The sequence below is a fragment of the Rhamphochromis longiceps genome, linkage group LG12 (genome assembly GCF_057381845.1).
Source record: "Rhamphochromis longiceps isolate RC_006_pf linkage group LG12, R_longiceps_female_GT1.1, whole genome shotgun sequence".
Lineage (NCBI taxonomy): Eukaryota > Metazoa > Chordata > Actinopteri > Cichliformes > Cichlidae > Rhamphochromis > Rhamphochromis longiceps.
Genome location: NC_140568.1, coordinates 32177729 through 32196890, shown reverse-complemented (window position 1 = coordinate 32196890; position 19162 = coordinate 32177729). Strand labels below are relative to the sequence as shown.

General features: G+C 39.1%; 1 protein-coding gene across 1 annotated transcript; it reads left to right on the top strand.

Moving 5' to 3' along the window:
• Positions 1-1293: 1293 nt before the first annotated feature.
• plcxd3 (phosphatidylinositol-specific phospholipase C, X domain containing 3) lies at positions 1294-17749 on the top strand. The gene is made up of 6 exons (XM_085425828.1): positions 1294-1502; positions 11483-11739; positions 11997-12170; positions 13677-13852; positions 14318-14419; positions 15402-17749. The coding sequence occupies exons 1-6, from the start codon at positions 1400-1402 to the stop codon at positions 15556-15558; spliced, it is 969 nt and encodes a 322-aa protein (XP_085281954.1). The 5' UTR covers positions 1294-1399; the 3' UTR covers positions 15559-17749.
• The last annotated feature ends 1413 nt before the right edge of the window (positions 17750-19162 follow it).

Below are 19162 nucleotides of genomic sequence, written 5' to 3'. Positions count from 1 at the left end.
TCACAGTGCTTCCAGCGGTCTCCAGGTGAGCGAGGGAACGATGTAGGAGGTGAATGACGGCATCATCATTAAAGGGACAGAAGTCCTTTTTTAAGGTTCAGGTTTGTGGCAACCAACCCGGTTTGTGGCAACCAACCCGAAATATTGTTGAAAGCTGACTCTGACATTAACAGCTGTCATGAATTAGACATTTTATTTTATATGATGGCAATTCAGATCCCTTTTTTTCTTTTTAAATATGTATATTGTTCATTTGAACACTGGGTTTAAGGTCAACCAAGGCAAAGCCTATTATTTGAGAGACCTATGTTTATATTGGGAGACATGGCAGTGATTAGTGATTATGCACAGTATTTATGACAATATTGATCTTTTTTCTGTGCTTTTGCTGGCAATGGTTTGATAAACCGTTCCTCTCGTGACACTCCTCCAAACACATAATTGTAGAAAACACAACCAGATGGGAAAACGACAACAACAAAAAAACCTGATTTTGGCAGAGAAGTCAGTCATCTACTTTGCTGTCATTTAGGTAATAAATTCCGTGGAGTGTCTGGACATGATACAGACCATGAAAGAAAAGGTTTTGTATATTCTCCATCTTTATACCATTACAACCTATTTTCTGAATGACTCGTGTTAAGCTGGCCAGCCAGCTGATTGTAATCACACTGATTATGCAGAATGGGTCATTTTCATATAGCTTTCAGTGATTCAAGTGCATGACCTTAGCTCAGACATAGGTTAACTAGGAATTAGAATTTAATCTGTGACCATCTTATGTTAAAACCCTACACTAACTGAACCTTTTTGGATAATGCACATATCCAGTCCTCTAAAAAGATGGCTTTAAATGTCCAAAATGTTCTAACCTCAGTAAAAGCATGTCTTGAATTATGGAATCAGCTTGGCAGACCTTTTTACATAGGCTATTCATATCCAACTATGTGGTTCCAAAATATTTAACATGCTGCCCTCATGTGGGGGTGTTCTGGCAACCTTATGGGTTTGTGTAGTCTAGCATTCATGCTCTGTGCATTAATGCTAAAAACATGAGATGATTATATGTTGCCTTTTATTTTGTAAGTGACTAGTACTGAAACATACCCATTGCGGCGTTTAGGCTATGTTACTATTGGGCGACTAACCACCGAATGTTGCCATATTTAGATCCATCCAACCGCATTTTCATAAATGTGCAACACGCCTATGTGTGCTGCTGGGGGGGCTGACTTCTCGGTCGCGCAGTTGTGTCTGTGTGTGTGCGTGAGATAGGGATGCTGAGAGAAAGTGAGGCAGGGCGCGAGTGTGTCTGTGTGTAGAGAGAAAGAGAGAGCGCGCGCTCCAGGTTGGCGCAGGCACCGGTCAGGGAGAACGGAGCGTTGTGCAAGGTGGAAGCATGGCTTCGTCTCACGGGAGAAGCGACCTGCGGTTCGCAGACTGGATGGCAAGTTTACCGCAGAGCATGCACACTATCCCGCTCACCAACCTGGCTATTCCCGGTAAGTGTTTTTTTTTTTTTTTAAGACCTTGTCCAAGTGTAATCGGATGAGGAGGATGCCCGTGTCTTTTTAACCTCGCGCATTGCGTACAGCTTTTCTAGTAGATTAGAAATGCACAAATTGACAGTTTCAGATTTGTGTTTTACCGCTTCCTAAACTTGAATTGTGCATTTAATACAACCGTCACTTTCGTTGCACCTCGTTGGAACAAAGGGTAAGACCTGTTGCGCAACCAAAGAAGTACTATGTATTTATAATAGTTCAGTTGCTTGTGTTGCGATCACCTGTCTAACGGTTATCAAAATACCCAGCTGTCGTGTTCGTTCTCCGGCCGAGTAAGTATGCACTTAGAAAATAATGATAATAAAGAAAAGGGTCATCTAGAACCACTCTATAGGTTCAGAATAGATGAGCCACGCTGCTCTGTTTGTGCTTTTATGCTGGGGTGGTGGCCACAGGGAGACGGAGTGGGATGGGTGCCGTCTGCACACTCAGATGATCACAGCGCATCCCATTGAAAATGTGCTGTCGGACCTTTATCCAATCAGTGTGCCGGTCTTTTTAACTCCATTCAAATGGGAAATGCTGGTTGTATAGCCCACCACTGATCTGACTGATAGAATGTCTTATTAGCAGCCAGTTAAATCCATATTCACTGCCTAGCGATTATCACACCTCCACACAAAGCGATTCGATTCTTCATTCTTGTGAATTTCTAATCCTTTGTGCTTCATTCCCTTTCCCCCTCCTTTCTGTCTCACTTTCACTCTTCCGCTCTCTGTCTTTTTCTTGCTGAACTCCCAATACCTGAGGTGTTTATTGGTTGGCATGTGCAACATTGCATTTCACATGCAGATGGATTAGTGGTTGATGTCCAGGGCACGGCATATGACCAAATATGATCACAGCTTTTAAGGATGCCAAGACACATGCAGTCAAATTAGATGTAATGGAATACAAATAAGGACTGGAACAACATAGTATGCATAATCTATGCTTGTAATTTTGCTGAATCATGTGCTGTGCGGAATCACAGTTCATCCATGCCAAGACAGCATGGGAACATGCTCTGTCCCTTTTAATTAGGCATTAATATCTCTCATTGGTTCTGTGGCCTGCAGCTCAGCTGAGGATAGCTCAGTTTATCCTTCATTTGGATACAGATTCTGTAAACATCCACCAAATCTTTGCACTTTCTTGTGTTTGCCTACACATATTTGCCAAGAAACTCCAGAACACACAGGATTTCTATCCAAGCTCATTATAGCAACAACCATGTGTTCCTATTGGAGTGTACGTCCGAGTTCTTTCAAAAGTGTGCATCTCATATCACATTCTTTTGTCTCATCATTGAACGCAGCATTAAGCCTTTGTTCAAGCAGGAATAAAACTGGGACAGACAAGAAACAAAAAGGATGGGCGATTCATTTCCTCAAACAAGTCTCATAGCTCCACTTAATTGGAAGAATATTATTTCCAGGATGTTACTGGAAAATGCTGCTGTACAAAACTTATTATACAACCGCTGCTGCCTGTTTCTTAGTTTGTTTTTCTGTGCTCACTTTTTCAAAATAGCAATTCACCTACCGCAGAGCTTGAAATATCCAGGGAAAAGTAGTACTTTACAGTGTAGGATAATGTGATGGCTGCTACTCCGCTGTTGCCAGAAAACTTCACAGTCTAGCTGTTAGCACACATAACCATCTGAATGATTGACAGTTTATTTTAGGGTACTGAGGTGGCAGATTCATTACTGTCGGATTTTTTTAATATATATATAATGTTTTAACAGCATTTGCTGTGCTTCAAGTAACTAGTTAATGAGCTAATGCTGCCAAATTATTTGTGCATATAGCACATTAAAGATACTCAAAGTAGCAGGTGTTTGATGGCTACAACAGCTGTATAACAGATGTGTAACAGATTGCATGTGCTTACCTGTTACATTTGAGTGGTTCAACCTGCAAAATCTTGTTATGAAAGCAGTTTATATGCTACAGTACATATGATGCTGACTGTGGTTGTTCACTCATTTTAAATTCCTGCTATTTCTTGTTACTTTGTGTGATTGATGGACAATTCAAAAAATTACAATGAGACTGATCCAGTGACGGTAAACTTAGCAATGTCACCTACCTCTGTCAAGTGAACTTAAATACAGGTTATTTACAGTATTTAAATATGAGAGATATTAACAGATAAAAATCTGTTTTCATTTAGAGACACTTAATGAGATTGCACAGCTAGATCCATATAGTTTTGGACACAGACACAATTTTTGTTCTGTCCATCTGCACTGTAAAGTGTCATCCAATGAATTTTGCTGTGCAACGTATTCCCATGCATAAGGAGCCTCCAACATATTTAATAAACGATGTTGTATACTATGAATCTTGGACAAAATATCAGGTGTATGTTCTCAGAGCAGCCAGAGTAAGAAATGAGGGTTGAAAAAAAACACAGCATTTTTTTTATCCTGAGAGATGGTTGCAAAGGAAAGTATTCCTTAACGTTTTGCTCTTCCAGGTAAGGGGCAAAACACTGCAAAGTCTGATCCTGAATGCCAACAACATGGTCGAGACAATCTGAAATAGAGGAATGATCAATTTTGTCAAACTTAGCAGGCCCAGCTGAATTGAAATTGCATGATTTACCGAGTTCAAAAACACATGTGAATCATTTGACACTTAAAGGAGAGCTGACTCAGTGTGGTTGTGAAACCTGGAGAAGATTTGTCCAGAAAAAAGAAATGAGCTGTGCACAGAGCTTTTTCTTTCATTCTAGAATTACAGTATATAACAATAGTACTGAGGAAGGGTGTTATCTGAGGGAGTCAGATTTAGATGTTTTTAACTGGATGACACTGGGACAGCTCTTGTCCAGTTTATTTGGAATAACTGCACATTTCTAATTTGTTTGTTTGTTTGTTTGTTTTATGCTATGACTCATGACTGAGCACAGTTGCGTTGTGGCTGTTTGATTAATTATGTGAGAATAATACATGCTCTCATTTTCTTAATCCTGCTAATCCACTGCAGACTACGTTGTTTGAGACCTAAGAACATGGTAGCACTTAGGCATGACTCAGCTTTCTGCATTGTCCCTACATGCCACTTTGGCCTCCGGCTGTGCCGACATATCGCATCTATAAAAGTCAAATGGCTTGTGCCTATACTAATTGGAACTAGGTTGAAGGGCTGTGCAGGAGAGGAAAGAAAGACGTAGTAGAATATTAAATATTTGGGTCATTGAAGGGAGAGATGGTGAGGGAGAGGGAGCAGCTACCTTTCTTGTTTTACCCAGGCTGATTAGTGTTTGACTCTTTTCCTGTGGCTACTGTTAAATCTGCCAGGTGAGGGCTGCAGACTGGCTGGCATTCCTCTCAGCAAGACGGTCAGCAGAAAGGTGTGCCACCAGAGATACTGTGAATTTCTTTCTCTGTCACCATGAAACGAGCTTAAGAGGGGGAAGGGAAGATCTGTCACGTTTTTACTACCATAGTAATTAAATGGATTTTCAGTACTTTGTGTGGTGGTAGGTGTATAATTTGAACTATGTGCTCACTGGCATGTACAATATCTGTGTCGTGCAGGTGTGCATGACAACTAAATGAATCAGCACTATAGTGGCAACACAGTATTAGTCACTTATTATGAAATGCTTTTTATGGGTTTATTTAAGCACCTAAAATATTCAAATGTATTGTCTTAATAAATTGAACTGGTGAGTGAAACCATATCGTTCTGGATCGTTAAAGCTACATTAATTAATATTCAGCGATTATGAATCAGAAGAACTGCAAAATAGACTGCTAGCATGCAATTTATATACATTATACATTTATTATTTATATTATTTTTGCCTTAAACAAAGACTTTAGAACTAGCAGCTGTAACCCGTTTACATAGACTTTCTCAGTTACTTTAGAAAGCGATGCAATCTCAACTTTTAGGTTTTTTTTACTGTTTATTTCTTATTTCAGAGTACAATGATTAAATGGTGCATCATTCTATTGTGATAATTTGGTCAACACACTTTTTAAGTACTTTATTTACTTCACACCCATGGCCGGTTTCAAATCACCAATTAACCTAACGTCTTTGGACTGTGGGAGGCAGCCTGGAGAAAACCCACTCAAACACAGGGAGGACATGCAATCTTGTCCTCCCTGTGTCCTCCCTTGCTGTGAGGCAAAAGTACTAAGCACTATAACACCGTGCCGTCCCATTCCATTCCATGCAGATAATATTGATTATTTTAATACCGGGGAAGAAGGCTGATTTACACTTCTCTATACTACATTTTCAGGCTCAGGGGAGCCATTCTTCACCTCCTGAGTAACAGCTCAAGGCTTTAGGTAAGCAATGAATAGCATGAATTACCAAGGGGGATGGGTGAAGGCAGTGGTATTAGGTTAAGATAGTCTTGCGAGAAATAACAACTAATCCACTGTAAGAAGAGGCATCTTGAGTTTCAGTGGTTCCCTCTGGATAGAGAAAAAGGCTTGCCCTGGACTTTTAGCTGTAAAAGGCCATTAGTCCCCTGATTAGATCACTTTGACGCCACTTAAACCCCTATAGAGCAAGATGGATGAATGGTATTAGATGCCAAGATAAACACTGGTAGTGCGGATGTTTGAAGAGGGGGAGTCAGTCAACTCAAAGCCACTGAAAAACAGGATATAATGTGCAATACAAAAGCAAAAGGGGGGTCTTTGTTAGAGAGAGAGAGAGAGAGAGAGAGAATGCCCATCTTAGAGCTATTTCCTGCTATGGCTCTTTATCTGTGAATCAAGACCCTCCTTAATCTGAGTGAAATTTTGTTTTGCCAAAGATATTGTGTGCATCTTGCTTGTTTGGAGCTCATGAGGATTTTACAGTTAGCAGTTTTGCAAAAAATTCCCTCGTTTGCAGTATTGTATTATGCTGATGCATGATACTCATAATTAGCCACTCATTAGCCAACATCATATATTTGTGGAGTTTTCACTTTTATAAGTTGCTTAAAGAAAATTAAAAAAAATATTGTAGAATCCAAAAGAAATGGTTCAGTGTGGAATTCTCCACTGGCTCGTTTTCCCACCATTTGCAGTTAATTGCATTTCCAGCAGAGACACTTATCTTAATAGTCACATAGTCTCAAAGTCAAATAATTCAGCCTCATCAGAAATACAGTGTGCACACTAATGCTCAAACAAGATGGAGAAAATAAAGTGTTAAGACAGGAGAAAAGGAACTGGAGAGTTTGAAAAATAGATGCAAAGAGTAACACTTGCAGAATTACTGTAAAAAAAAAAAAAAAGAAGTGTAAATGACAAAATTATGTAGAGTCAGAAGCCTATATCTATCTTGTAGTAACATTTAGCTCATCTCCATCCTGTCAGTTTTCATTCTCTTCTCATTTTTTTTCTTCTCTTCTCCTCTTTCCTCTACTCAGCATCCTAAAATAGATCTAAAAAGGGTGGAGAGTGGTAATGTTTTGTAATGAAAAAGGGCACAAACCACCAGTGGTTCTCTCTGAATGCTCTGCTCTCATTCAGTCAGAATGACTCAGTTAACAAAGGTCAATTCTCTAAGGTAACAGTAGCAGCACCCAGCACCACTGTCATCAACATTGTCATCATCATCACTCTGTTTCACCTTGTTTAAGTCTTTTTTGTTGTCTCTGTGGCACTCTTGTTCATCTTCTCTCTTTGCAGTTTGAGACTCTTCTTCTTGTGTGCGGCTGATATTTACATGTCGGAGAAAAGAGTTCCCTAAGTTTGCTTTCCAATGAAAGTGCTACACAAGTGACATCTACTTGTATTATTCTGGGATATGTTTTTTTTCAGGGTGCTTTAGTTTTTTCTGTGTACACATCTTCAATTTTATCAAAGTTAAAGTGATCAAACAGCTTGACAGTAGTTTGTTTGGATATTGTTTGCGGTAGGTAATTCATATCAAACACTGGACTCTATTCCCCATTAATGCCTTTCCCAGTAATTGCATATTTTAAATACAGAGAGGAATGTTCATTCTCATGGCAGTAGCATGAAGATTTTGCGCATTTGTATATTATTGTAATTTACTGTCTGCATTTGGTGACAAAGATTATCCGGTCAGTGGTCTTTTTATTGATTTACCTGCTGCTTTTTTTTCATTCATCATGACACTCGATAGAAGTATCACAGTCACCGCACATTTGCACTCTGGTAAAAGCTAAGAAACAGCTGTACTTCTTAAGCAAACTTAAGTGGGCTGAATTCCTGTGTCAAGTTCTTGATAACATTTACAGAGGATCAGTGTAAAGCCTGGTAACTGGAAAAATCAGGAACTGGCACGAAATGTGCACATCCCAAGACCTGGAAACTGCAGGTGATTAATACTGCTCCGAATGTCACCAGTACCAATCTATGGAACATAAATGATAAACTATATAAGACAATCCACCCCAGTCACAACCTGTTATGTTGTATTTGCTTCTAAAGCTAAAATGAGAAGTATAAGAAGTTTAAAATCTTACACTTTGAAAGGAGAAGTTTTTTTTGTCTCTGTAGACAAGTTTGAAATGACTCAGTTCTGAGCTGCTGTTGTTTGTTTTTGTGAGAATGAAAACTAATTGTGTGGATTGTATATTTCAAAAACTGAAATGCTTCCACACATTTCCAAATGAATGTTTTTCCCTTGAGAAATGGCAGACCATCAAGGTGGAGCATAAACAATAATTAATCACATTCAGGGCTCAGGCATCATAATAGTATTGGAGTGAAGTTCTCACATTTCTGCAAATTCTCACAGATGTTCTGCACATTTGGCAAAAGATTTGGCCCTCCAGGGTTGATACTGTCTCAGCTTTTCCTGTGAGATTGTTTCTCTCTGCAACATGGCATCAACCATGGGCTTTTTGTCATACATATTTATAGAAGTATTTGTTAGCAATGCAAAACAAACCTCATTAGTTTCCCTCAGGTGCTAGGCTTTCATTAAAAACTAATAAAATATAGTTTGTTGCTAGATCCTTGGGGACTGTTAGATTTAATTTATATCTTATAACTGTTCTTCTTTCCCCAAACAGAACAACGCGTATCTCAAGGAGAGTGGCCTATGCAGCTTGATGGGTGTGTAGCTATTAGAAGTGTGTGTTGCAAAACTGAAACAATTATTCAGGTTATTGGTTAAAGGGCAGCAGCCACTTCAAGTGTAAATTAATTGTTTCAGTGATTTTTTTTCTTTTTAATTAAAGAAGGCCAAACTTACCTTTTCAAACATCTCATATGTGAAGATTTGCTTACTTATTTTTACTTGTATACATTGTGAAGAGGTATTTGCCCCCTTTCCTAAATGTCTTCTTCTTCTGTTATTCATATTTATCAAACAGATGTTAATTAGACAAAATTAAGTTGTAATAGTTGTAAACTTTCCCAAGACTGGCCAGCCTAAATTACTCCAAGAGGTCATCAACAACTCATCCAGTGGTCACAAAGAACCCAGAACAGCATGTAAAGACTCAGTTATGGTCAGTGTTTATGCTCTTTGCCAGAAAAATCCAGAAGGAGAATGTCCAGCTTGGTTGTGGAGCAGGACAATTTATTATCGTTTTGTTTATTCGTATTGTTGCCCTTGCTGCTTAACTAATTTCTCCTTGCGGGACCATAAAGTATTGCATTGAATTGAACTGATCTGAAACACACCAGCAAGTCCACCTCTCAGGGCAGGGATAGCTCAGTAGGTAGAGTGGTTGCCCCATGATCGGAAGGTCGGGGGTTCGATTCCCCTTAACAGCTACCCTGAGGTACCCCTGAGCAAGGTACCGTCCCTACACACTGCTCCCCGGGCGCCCAATGGCTGCCCACTGCTTCACTGAGTGAATGGGTTAAATGCAGAGAGCAATTTCCCCACGGGGCTCAATAAAGTACAATAATGTACACACTTCTTTCAAAGGCTCAAAAACCAACTTTGGCCTAGTCAAAATCTGGATTTAAATCTAACTGATATGTTTGGCATGACCCTGGTTTCATGTTCAGAAACCAATGTGAAGTCATTTGAAAGAGTCATTGTCTATTATCACAAGTGGCTGATCAAATTTCTTGCTACCAAGGGTGGCATCGCCAGTTATTACGTTTAGGGGGCAATTACTTTTTTCACATGGGGCCATGTAGGTAGGGGTTGCTTCTACCCCGTGATAGATGAAATCATTATTTAAAGACAGCTTATTGTATTAACTCAGGTTATTGTTGTGTAATATTACAATTATTTAATGATCTGAAACATGTAAGCATGACAAATATGCCAAAAAAAGATGTCAAGATGGGGGCTTAAATAAATTACTTAAATTGTTTGACTTTTTCACCACACTGCAAGGGTCATTTCAGTAACAAGCGCCCTAAAGGCATCAGCAGTAGCGTAGTTTTCAACATTGACTGAATGACTGGATAATGAAAATAATTTTGCGATGATTATGATTTGTTGTTGCGCAACTTTGAGCCCTAAAAAGCAAAGATTTTCTGCAGAGGCAGCTGTTGGAGTCGGTTAAGGTCATGCTCTGCTACGCTGTGACCCTGGTGGTGCGGCTTAGCCAGTAGTGATGCGACTGCTGCCCTGCCCCAGGATTCAGCTGTCTACTCAGCTTATGGTCATTCGCTGTGCTGACTGTGAAGACCTAGCACCGCTATATAGATAGCTGAAGGTCAGTTCAGGCTCTGTGTCAGAGGGGTGGTGGTGGTAGAAGGTGAGGATGTGAAATGTAAAGGGGATAATGAAGAAGTCTCAGTGATTATGAGAGGAGCAGGAGATGTTAACTGCTCAAGCAGAACACACAACCTTCAGGTCTATTTTACAGCTGATCCTGAGTTTGTCTCAAGGAAATAGTTAAATGTCACAAAGGAATCACCATTCAGTGTACAGACTGGCTTACACAAATGTATTTTTTTCACCATTTCAATTTTAATACAACTAAGAAAACATCAACTGTATCACTGTTAATAACAAAATAAATATGCTTTTAGAGGTTTTTCACAGATTCCACTGCCTGTATTCATGTGACTTGTTTTATTTCCTGAGGCTTGTAGATGTCTGTATCTAAGATTTTTGCTGCCACTCCAAAATGATTGTGATCCCCAAGGCTCCAAAGATGACATTTGGAAGATTTCACAGCATGTATCTTTTCAGATACGGTTCCAGAGCTTGTCGGGAAAACTCTGACAGAAGACATAGACCTTTAAATTTTGATCATTCAGAGATATTGGTGAGAAGCGTAGTTGTTTGGAAGCAATTTAATGGCAGGTTCACTTGTTAAGCAAGTGTGTCTGAATTTAAGCAGGAATCCAAAACCAGGCATTTCACAGTTAGAGGTCTATCCTAGTTTAAAGCTTAGTTTAAAGTCTTCATATCCAGAGTGGATAAAATAGTTGTCATCCAGGTTGTAAATTTGTTAAGTCAAAGGCTGTAATTTTTCTTGATTCTTTATTTTGCCTTTAATTTACACCAAAACTCAGTTTTATCGGAAAAGGATAATATGTAAACGATAAAACTTTATTAGAGAATGACCATCAGGAATCTGATTTCCTTGGGAAATATATATATATATATATATATATATATATATATATATATATGTATATATATATATATGTATATATATATGTATATATATATATATGTATATATATATATATATATATATATATATATATATATATGTATATATGTATATATGTATATATATATATATATATGTACATACACACATCCATCTTACTTATACTCTAATAGTTCAAAGTTAAATCCAGTTATGTCCCTGTCAGAATCCCAAGGAAATATATTTTCTTCTTCAAGCTGTCCGAGTTCATGATTTGCAACCTTGGATGCTGTTTTTCGTGTAGTTAGTTTTGTTACCTTGGTTTTGGGCTATTTCTCAGTAATGACCTCAACTTTCAGTCGTCTCCCACCAGAAACGACACCTGCAGTAGTCAGTATGCAGACTCATGTTTGTGTTTCCCCCAGGATCCCACGATTCCTTCAGTTTTTACATCGATGAGGCGTCTCCAGTGGGTCCCGAGCAGCCAGAGACGGTGCAGAACTTCGTTTCTGTTTTTGGCACGGTGGCCAAGAAGCTAATGAGGAAGTGGTTGGCTACACAGACTATGAACTTCACGAGCCAACTGGAGGCTGGGATCCGGTTCTTTGACCTGCGCATCTCCACCAAGCCCCGTGACCCTGAAAATGAGCTGTACTTTGCCCACGGGCTCTTCAGTGCCACGGTTAGAAAAGAGTAGAGTTTTGATGGTTTTTGATGTGATGACTGTTTAGCAATGCTTGTGGTTGCTAAGTGATATCTAACCATCTCTGTGTGTGTGGCAACATATTTATATTTGAGTGTAGACTGAGAGCCTAATTATACAAGGTCCTTCAGAGATTTGAAGTACACAGTTCACAGTCTGTATGTCTACATTTAATATCATCACTAAAGATTTTAATAATGTGCATATTTTGTTTTTTTTGTTGTTGTTTTTTTTAGGTCAGAGAAGGCCTAGAGCAGATCAGCAGTTTTCTGTCAGCTCATGCCAGAGAGGTGGTCTTCCTGGATTTCAACCACTTCTACGGCATGCAGAACCTGCACCATGAAAAACTGGTGACCATGCTAAAGGAGGTGTTTGGAGAGAAGCTCTGCCCTGTTGTTTTTGCTCAGGAGGTATAAATACACTTAACTTTTAACAGGGAGGAGGAGGGGTACGTGAAGTAGGAGCAGCTGAACATTTTTCTGATGCTTCTTTCGTCTTACCAAGAACATCTTATTTAGCTGAGTTCAAAAGACCTCAAGCAATTATTGTTTTCTCAGCACCGCACAACAGTGATTTTGTGTTTTGATCAGTACCGATGTAGAATTATGGTTATTACATCTCTAATCATAGTTCATTTTTTCACTCAGAATAATAATAATAATAATAATAATAATGGATTGGATTTATACAGCGCTTTTCAAGGCACCCAAAGCGCTTTACAATGCCACTATTCATTCACTCTCGCATTCACACACTGGTGGAGGCATGCTACGGTTGTAGCCACAGCTGCCCTGGGGCAGACTGACAGAAGCGAGGCTGCCATATCGCGCCATGCCCATTTGCTTAGGAGACAAGTAGAAAAGTCTCCCTAAGATGAGACTTTGCTCTTTGAAGGTTTTTCAGGGGTTTTTTTGTCTTTTTTCCCATCCAATTGTGGCCCATCTTCATCTCCCACCCTCCCCTGTAACTGAATAACCTAAAATAAGCAGTACCAGTTAGCCCTACAATTCATGAACTACCACAGTCGCTGACACCACTCTAAGATGAGCACCTTCCTGTCAGGTGCAGCAGCTGAGTGAAAGAAAAAGAGGGCAAAAAGGCCAAGAGTGACTAGTAGGTTCTGAGAAAACAATGAGCTTCTCCTCAGTGTTTAATTTTGTAGACGGAGACCTGAGACTGTAAGTTTATCTGCCATTCCCTTGTCATCTCTATAGCCCACATTTGCTTTGCTATTCAAAGTTAATCCACTTCAGCACTGTTTTCCAGCACTTGTTTGGTCTATTTTAAGAACTAATATTCAGCTGCAAGCCCATTTTTCAAAAAAATAAATCAGCTCAAATAATCAGCTGGAAAAGAAGATGTGAAGTGTATGTGTCTTGGGATTCTGATGAAAAGGTGTATTTTTGCTGTAATTGACACTCCCTGAGGATCATCTAGCTCATTGCTGTTACCGGTTGCTTACGATTAATTAATATTGCTATCCAGCATTTCTTTCATCGGATGTAGCCAACAAAATGTGCTGCTGATGTCCAGCTATACACATAAGCATGTATTTGTAAGAATGCAACTTGTGGGAGACAGTCTCACTGTTTTTACGTCTGCAAAAATGCTTTCAGAAATGTATCATCACGTTAGAGTCAATGCAATTCACTTAAAATAGATTTTATATGTAGTTTGGTTCACTTACAGCTCTCTGTTGGTGTTTTATTGAGCCACTGACTTCAAAAATAACACATCTGACACCTTCTGTGATAAGTCAGTACTAAATATTGAAGATGCATCACTCTGAGAGAAATTCATTCATTCAGAATTAATTCAGAACTAAGCTGTCAATAAATCAGCTACCTGTTCAGGTTGTTTTATGTTCCTCAGTTTATAACCTCTTGCTACTATGAACACCTCCCTCCCTCACTCAGGTGAGTCTTCAGTATCTATGGGAGAAGGAGTACCAGGTGCTTGTCTTCTACCACCATCCCATGGCCCTGGAGGTGCCCTTCCTGTGGCCAGGCCAGATGATGCCTTCTCCCTGGGCCAACACCACTGACCCGGAGAAGCTGATTCAGTTTCTGCAGGCATCTATCACTGACCGCAGGTACATTTCATATTCATGAATCCAGTGTCTGCTACACAGAGGAAGAAATCAGATAAAATCTGTTGTGTTCCCCGCATAAATTTTTTTAATCACTTTAATTAATGATCCATGTTTCATTAACTTGGTTTTATGTTTTGTAACTTTGCAAATGAGCCATAAGGATTAAACACAATGGATCTTTTTTATCATGATGTAGATATATTGCAGTGCTTAGAGGTCTGTACAAATAATTTGACTTGCTTTTGGCTCCTTTGCTTAACTTACTGATTTCATCAGCATGCTGCTACAAGTAAGCAGGCTTTAAAAAGATTAATTGCAGTTAATGCAAAGTAATTAATTCAAAGGTAAAGCAGTGAATTATATAAGAAGTAGCACTTCTGTAAAGCAAATATATTATGGTGACTATTAAAAAGGAAGAAAGTTACAGCAAAGATAACATGTAAACCCTCAACGTTTCTCTTGCAGGAGGAAGGGGACATTCTTTGTCTCCCAGGTGGTTCTGACACCAAAAGCCAGCACTGTGATGAAGGGTGTGGCTAGTGGACTGAGAGAGACAATTACAGAAAGGTGTGCATGCTCATTTATGTGCATGTTTTTGTGCTCATGATCGCTATTATGCTAGGCCTAGCAAAAAATGCATTGTTACCACCAGTGGTGGCACACAGTCTTCTTCCACACATACACAGACGCTCAGTTTTGTGACCAGAGTTATGGAAACACCTCAGGCACCAGAGCCCACAGAAGTGATTTAGCCATAACAGCTCGCAACAAAAAAATCACAAGCGTGTGTACCCTGACAGATACACACTTTAGGAGTCAAATGTGAGTCATTGTGGCATTTTGTAACTACAACCAAAGGCATGGTGGTTTCTACAGGTATCCCCAGGCATTTGACACTGGCCTAATTCGAGTTATTGTTTTTCTTTCATCTTTTTTTTGTCTGGAACAACTGCCATAAACCAGAGGCAATTTTTCCTCACGTTATGTCTCCTCTTTTCAGTTATGGTACACAACTTTTTTTTAAATTATATTAATTTACCCTTAGCTTTGTCTGTGTTTCATTCCCTCTTAATGTCCCCAGTTTGTTAAAAGCATCAACAGCAAAAGCATCAATTTTCCTGGCATGAATTATTCATTTGATAATTCCACTATCAGCCTCTCTCACCAGGCATTTAGTTACTTTGATGTAGGCATCCTTCAGAATCCCATCCAAGCGTTTTGCACATAGACTGCCAGCGTTGGACTCAGCATAACAAGAAAGCAAACAACGAGGAGACAACGCGTAGATTTTATTTTTAATTTTTATGCAGAAAGCTGCTCTTCTTTGTTGCTCAGCTCACGTGTCCGGCATGTTCAGAGTGTCCTTCACGCAGCTGGTGTCTGGCTCGCAGACATCACATGCAGCATCACAGGGATCTTTTATCTCAGCACGCCCCTCTCTGTGTTTAACCAACTGTGAATCATCCCTTCCTCTCTTCCTTTTTTTGACATCATTTTTTTCCCCTTGCACTCTTTCCACTAACATGCTTTTTCTTTTCATTTCTCCCAGGGCTTTACCAGGTATGATGCAGTGGATCAGATCTCAAAGACCCGGGGAGAGCGGCATTAACATCATCACAGCTGATTTCGTGGAGCTTGGAGAATTCATCAGCGCCGTCATCACCCTCAATTATCACCTGGATGACGAAGACGACGATGCGACCTGAGAACCCGCAGCAGGCGTCAAGGAGTGCAGTCACCACCACTGATACTAGTGGTTGCGTCTGTGCTCTCACTCTTTTCTCTTTGGCATTTATTTCAGGAGGGGGAGCTAAACGGCTCCTTTCACTTTATTTAGGGCTATAGTGAGATGAGCGGTCAAATGGAAAAAGGAGATTGAGGAATTTCAAGTTGAGACTGGTAGACATAACGCTGATGTTCGGTTGGAGCACTTTGAGAGTGAGGTTTTGTTTTGTTTGTGTCCAGTTTTAGGGGATCCAAAAGATTTTTGATTATTTTGTTTGTTTGTTTTTTCAGGTAAAATGTTTATTTTCTTTACTCCCTGTGCTGTAAAAATCCCTGCTTTGTCCACTGATCAAATGCACTGTTTTCAGGCTTACCACTTCATCACGGGTAGGTTCCTCAGAGCATATCAACCGTCTGCTAAATGTATTGGTACATCAATCGTGGTATTCTAGTGACAGTGACAGTTTTTTCAGAGGCTGTTTATAATAAGTCTGTGTATCTCAAACTTTAGGCCGGTGTAAGTAGCTAGCAGTTGTATGTCTTGTTTGGCAAATCTGTCCAAGTGAATTCTCTCTCTTTTGTTTTTAACAATATGCATCTTTGGTCAGATCACTGCGGGTGTTTTTGAAAACGCCTCCAGCAGCTTGAATGCAGAGTGTGATTAAAAAGTGTTGTTCCAATGTGTTTATTCAATACATAGACAAAAACGAATCATTCCCATTTCTTTTTGAAACTGTATTCCCTCGTGGGATTTTCACCCAGTTAGTCTCCACTGAAGCCAGCTTGCAGCAATGGCGTTTATTAGACACCTGTGTACTCTAAAACTATTTATCGATAGATTAAAATGATTCATGCAGTAATTCAAAACCATATTGCAAGAGAGAGTGAGAGTGCAGCTTGGCTGGCCGACAAGTGTTCTAATCATGTAAGATGGATACACAGCGGTCTCTTGTGCATGAGCACTAAAACAGTAATTTTCACATTATCTGTTTGATTCATATTGCAAGACAAGCATCAGTTCTCACTGTTGGAAATGAAGTTGATGAAGCAAGACATTTCTAATGAGAAGGCATTCAGTGTGACTTTTTTTTTTTTGCATTCTGTCGTGGGTGTTGAGTCGTGATAGCCAAGTATAAAAATACAGTATATCTGGGTGCCACCGTCTGCATTTCCTTTGCTCATTGCTTGCCCCCAGTCTGCATGTATCTGCAGATATATGTCTGCATATATATATATATATATATATATATATACACTGAACAAAAATATAAACGCAACACTTTTGTTTTTGCTCCCATTCCCCATGGGATGGATGTAGAGACCTAAAATTCATTCCAGATACACAATATAACCATCCCTCCCAAACAGAGGTCACAAATCAGTCCAAATGTGTGGTAGTGGGCACATCTGCTATATTGAGATAATCCATCCCACCTCACAGGTGTGCCACATCAGGATGCTGATCTGACATCATGAGTAGTGCACAGGTGTACCTCAGACTGCCCACAACAAAAGGCAACAAAATTACAAATTTTGTATTGTTCGATACATATGCGTACCGAACCGAAAGCACCGTATCGAACGGTTCAATATCGATACGAGTATTGTTGCACCCCTAATATATATATATATATATATATATATATATATATATATATATATATATATATATATGAATGAGTCACCCTGAGCTCCATCACTATATCATGTATTTCATAATACTAGGTGACTGCTTCACAGCCACTCAGAGACTTATTGTATTTAAAAAAAATAAAATAAAAAAAAATCATAATTTAGAGTCAGGGGTCCTGATTTGGCAATGATGTTTTATCACTAGGAAAATAATACAAGAAATATTCAGTTGAGATATATGTGCAACTCTTTAGCATCTTCTTATCGCTCATGTTTATGAATCCCTCAATTTCTGCTGTGTCAATGTTAGGGCAATACATTAATTTCTTATTTATATTTGGTGCATGTCATTCTTTCACTTCCCGGGTTTAAATCAAGATGGAAAAGTACAAAGAAATGAGATTCAAAAAGACATCTTTTGTTGCAAGGTTTTATGCATGGAAAACACACACACACACACACACACACACACACACACACACACACACACACACACACACACACACACACACACACACACACACACACACACACACACACTAGTCAAATATCCACACACCTCATGGTCTGTGTGGTATTTTCTGTAGAGAATGTATTCTGCCAGGACAGTGTTAAGAAGTTCAGTAATGTAAAGCCAAAAACAGAAAACTTTACTCTTTGGCTTGGTGAATGTATGTGTCTCGTGCGTATCTGTGCCATTTCTAAAAGTTTCATGTGAGTGACTGAGTTTCAGCTAGAAAGTCATGTTTGTATTATTATGCTTCAATGTGAAAATGAGTTCAAGTTTTAGAGTTTAAAGATGTGGTTTCATGTTAAAATGTTTTATATCGTGGAGAGTTTCTACATACTGTAACTGCAAATAGTATACTGCCGATAAATTGTAAGATATTTAGATTATTATATCGTCACTAACAACATTTTCTTCGTTTTAGTGAACTACCACACCGCCCGCGTTTGTCATATTTATTTTACACTTTACTTTTTTTTTGCATGAACTGAAATCTTCTACATACTATACTGTTTTCTGTACACCTAGAGGGTCCATGAGGTTTGTGCATAAATTTGATTATTTTCTGCATATTGTTGTTAGGAGCATGCGTGCATCTCAGCTGGAAATGTTCCTTCCCTTTAAGACAAATGTCTAAATTAATTTATTTTTTAAAGGTTGCACTCTTACTAGCCCATGCAGATCATGAATGAACCCACACAAATGAGCAGACTTTAAAATGCTTGCAAACCGTGTTGTAAGGACATTTGTGTCTCTCCTGGTCCAAACTGTTGTCACTGCCTTTATGTTCTGATGTGAAGAGTCCTTTGCTGTTGTAAAACTCGGAAACCTTTGTTCAAAGTGACTCTGTTCTAAGTGGAAAATGGCAGATCAAATAAAGCTTCTATGCCTATTAAGTGAAGTATCATTTCCTCAGGAGTGTCTGGCTTGTTGAGTGGTTAGTGGTTGCTTGGTTGCTTAATTGCTTGACTGAAAAACAAAATCATTATTATGGCCATTATAATAAAATTCTAATCTAATTCAATCACTAAATGGCGGTACTCTAGATCTAATGTAGATTTTCAGCTTTTAAGCCAGCATAGCTGCATTTTTTTACTCGATTTGTGCAGAGGAGCATCTTAAAATCATCCTGTTTCCAGGGTGATGTGGATGGAGGTGGGTGGGCAGCGGCACCCAGGGTGACCTTACTGAGACTGTGTTTTGTAATTCAGCATCTGCCATTCTGCAGTAAGGCGTTGCTCATGAAGAGGAAATAAAGATAACTTAGGTGGAGAGTAGCCCCCTGCATCTGTGCACCTTCGAGAGTATCTAATATGATGACTAATATGATGCACTTATTAGTTATTACAATCTTTTTTTGTTAGGTTAATGTTTTTAAGCATGTAGTTATTCGCTTAAAAAAGGTTAGTTTTGATGCAGTTCTCATGTTAATGCTGTTTTACTCT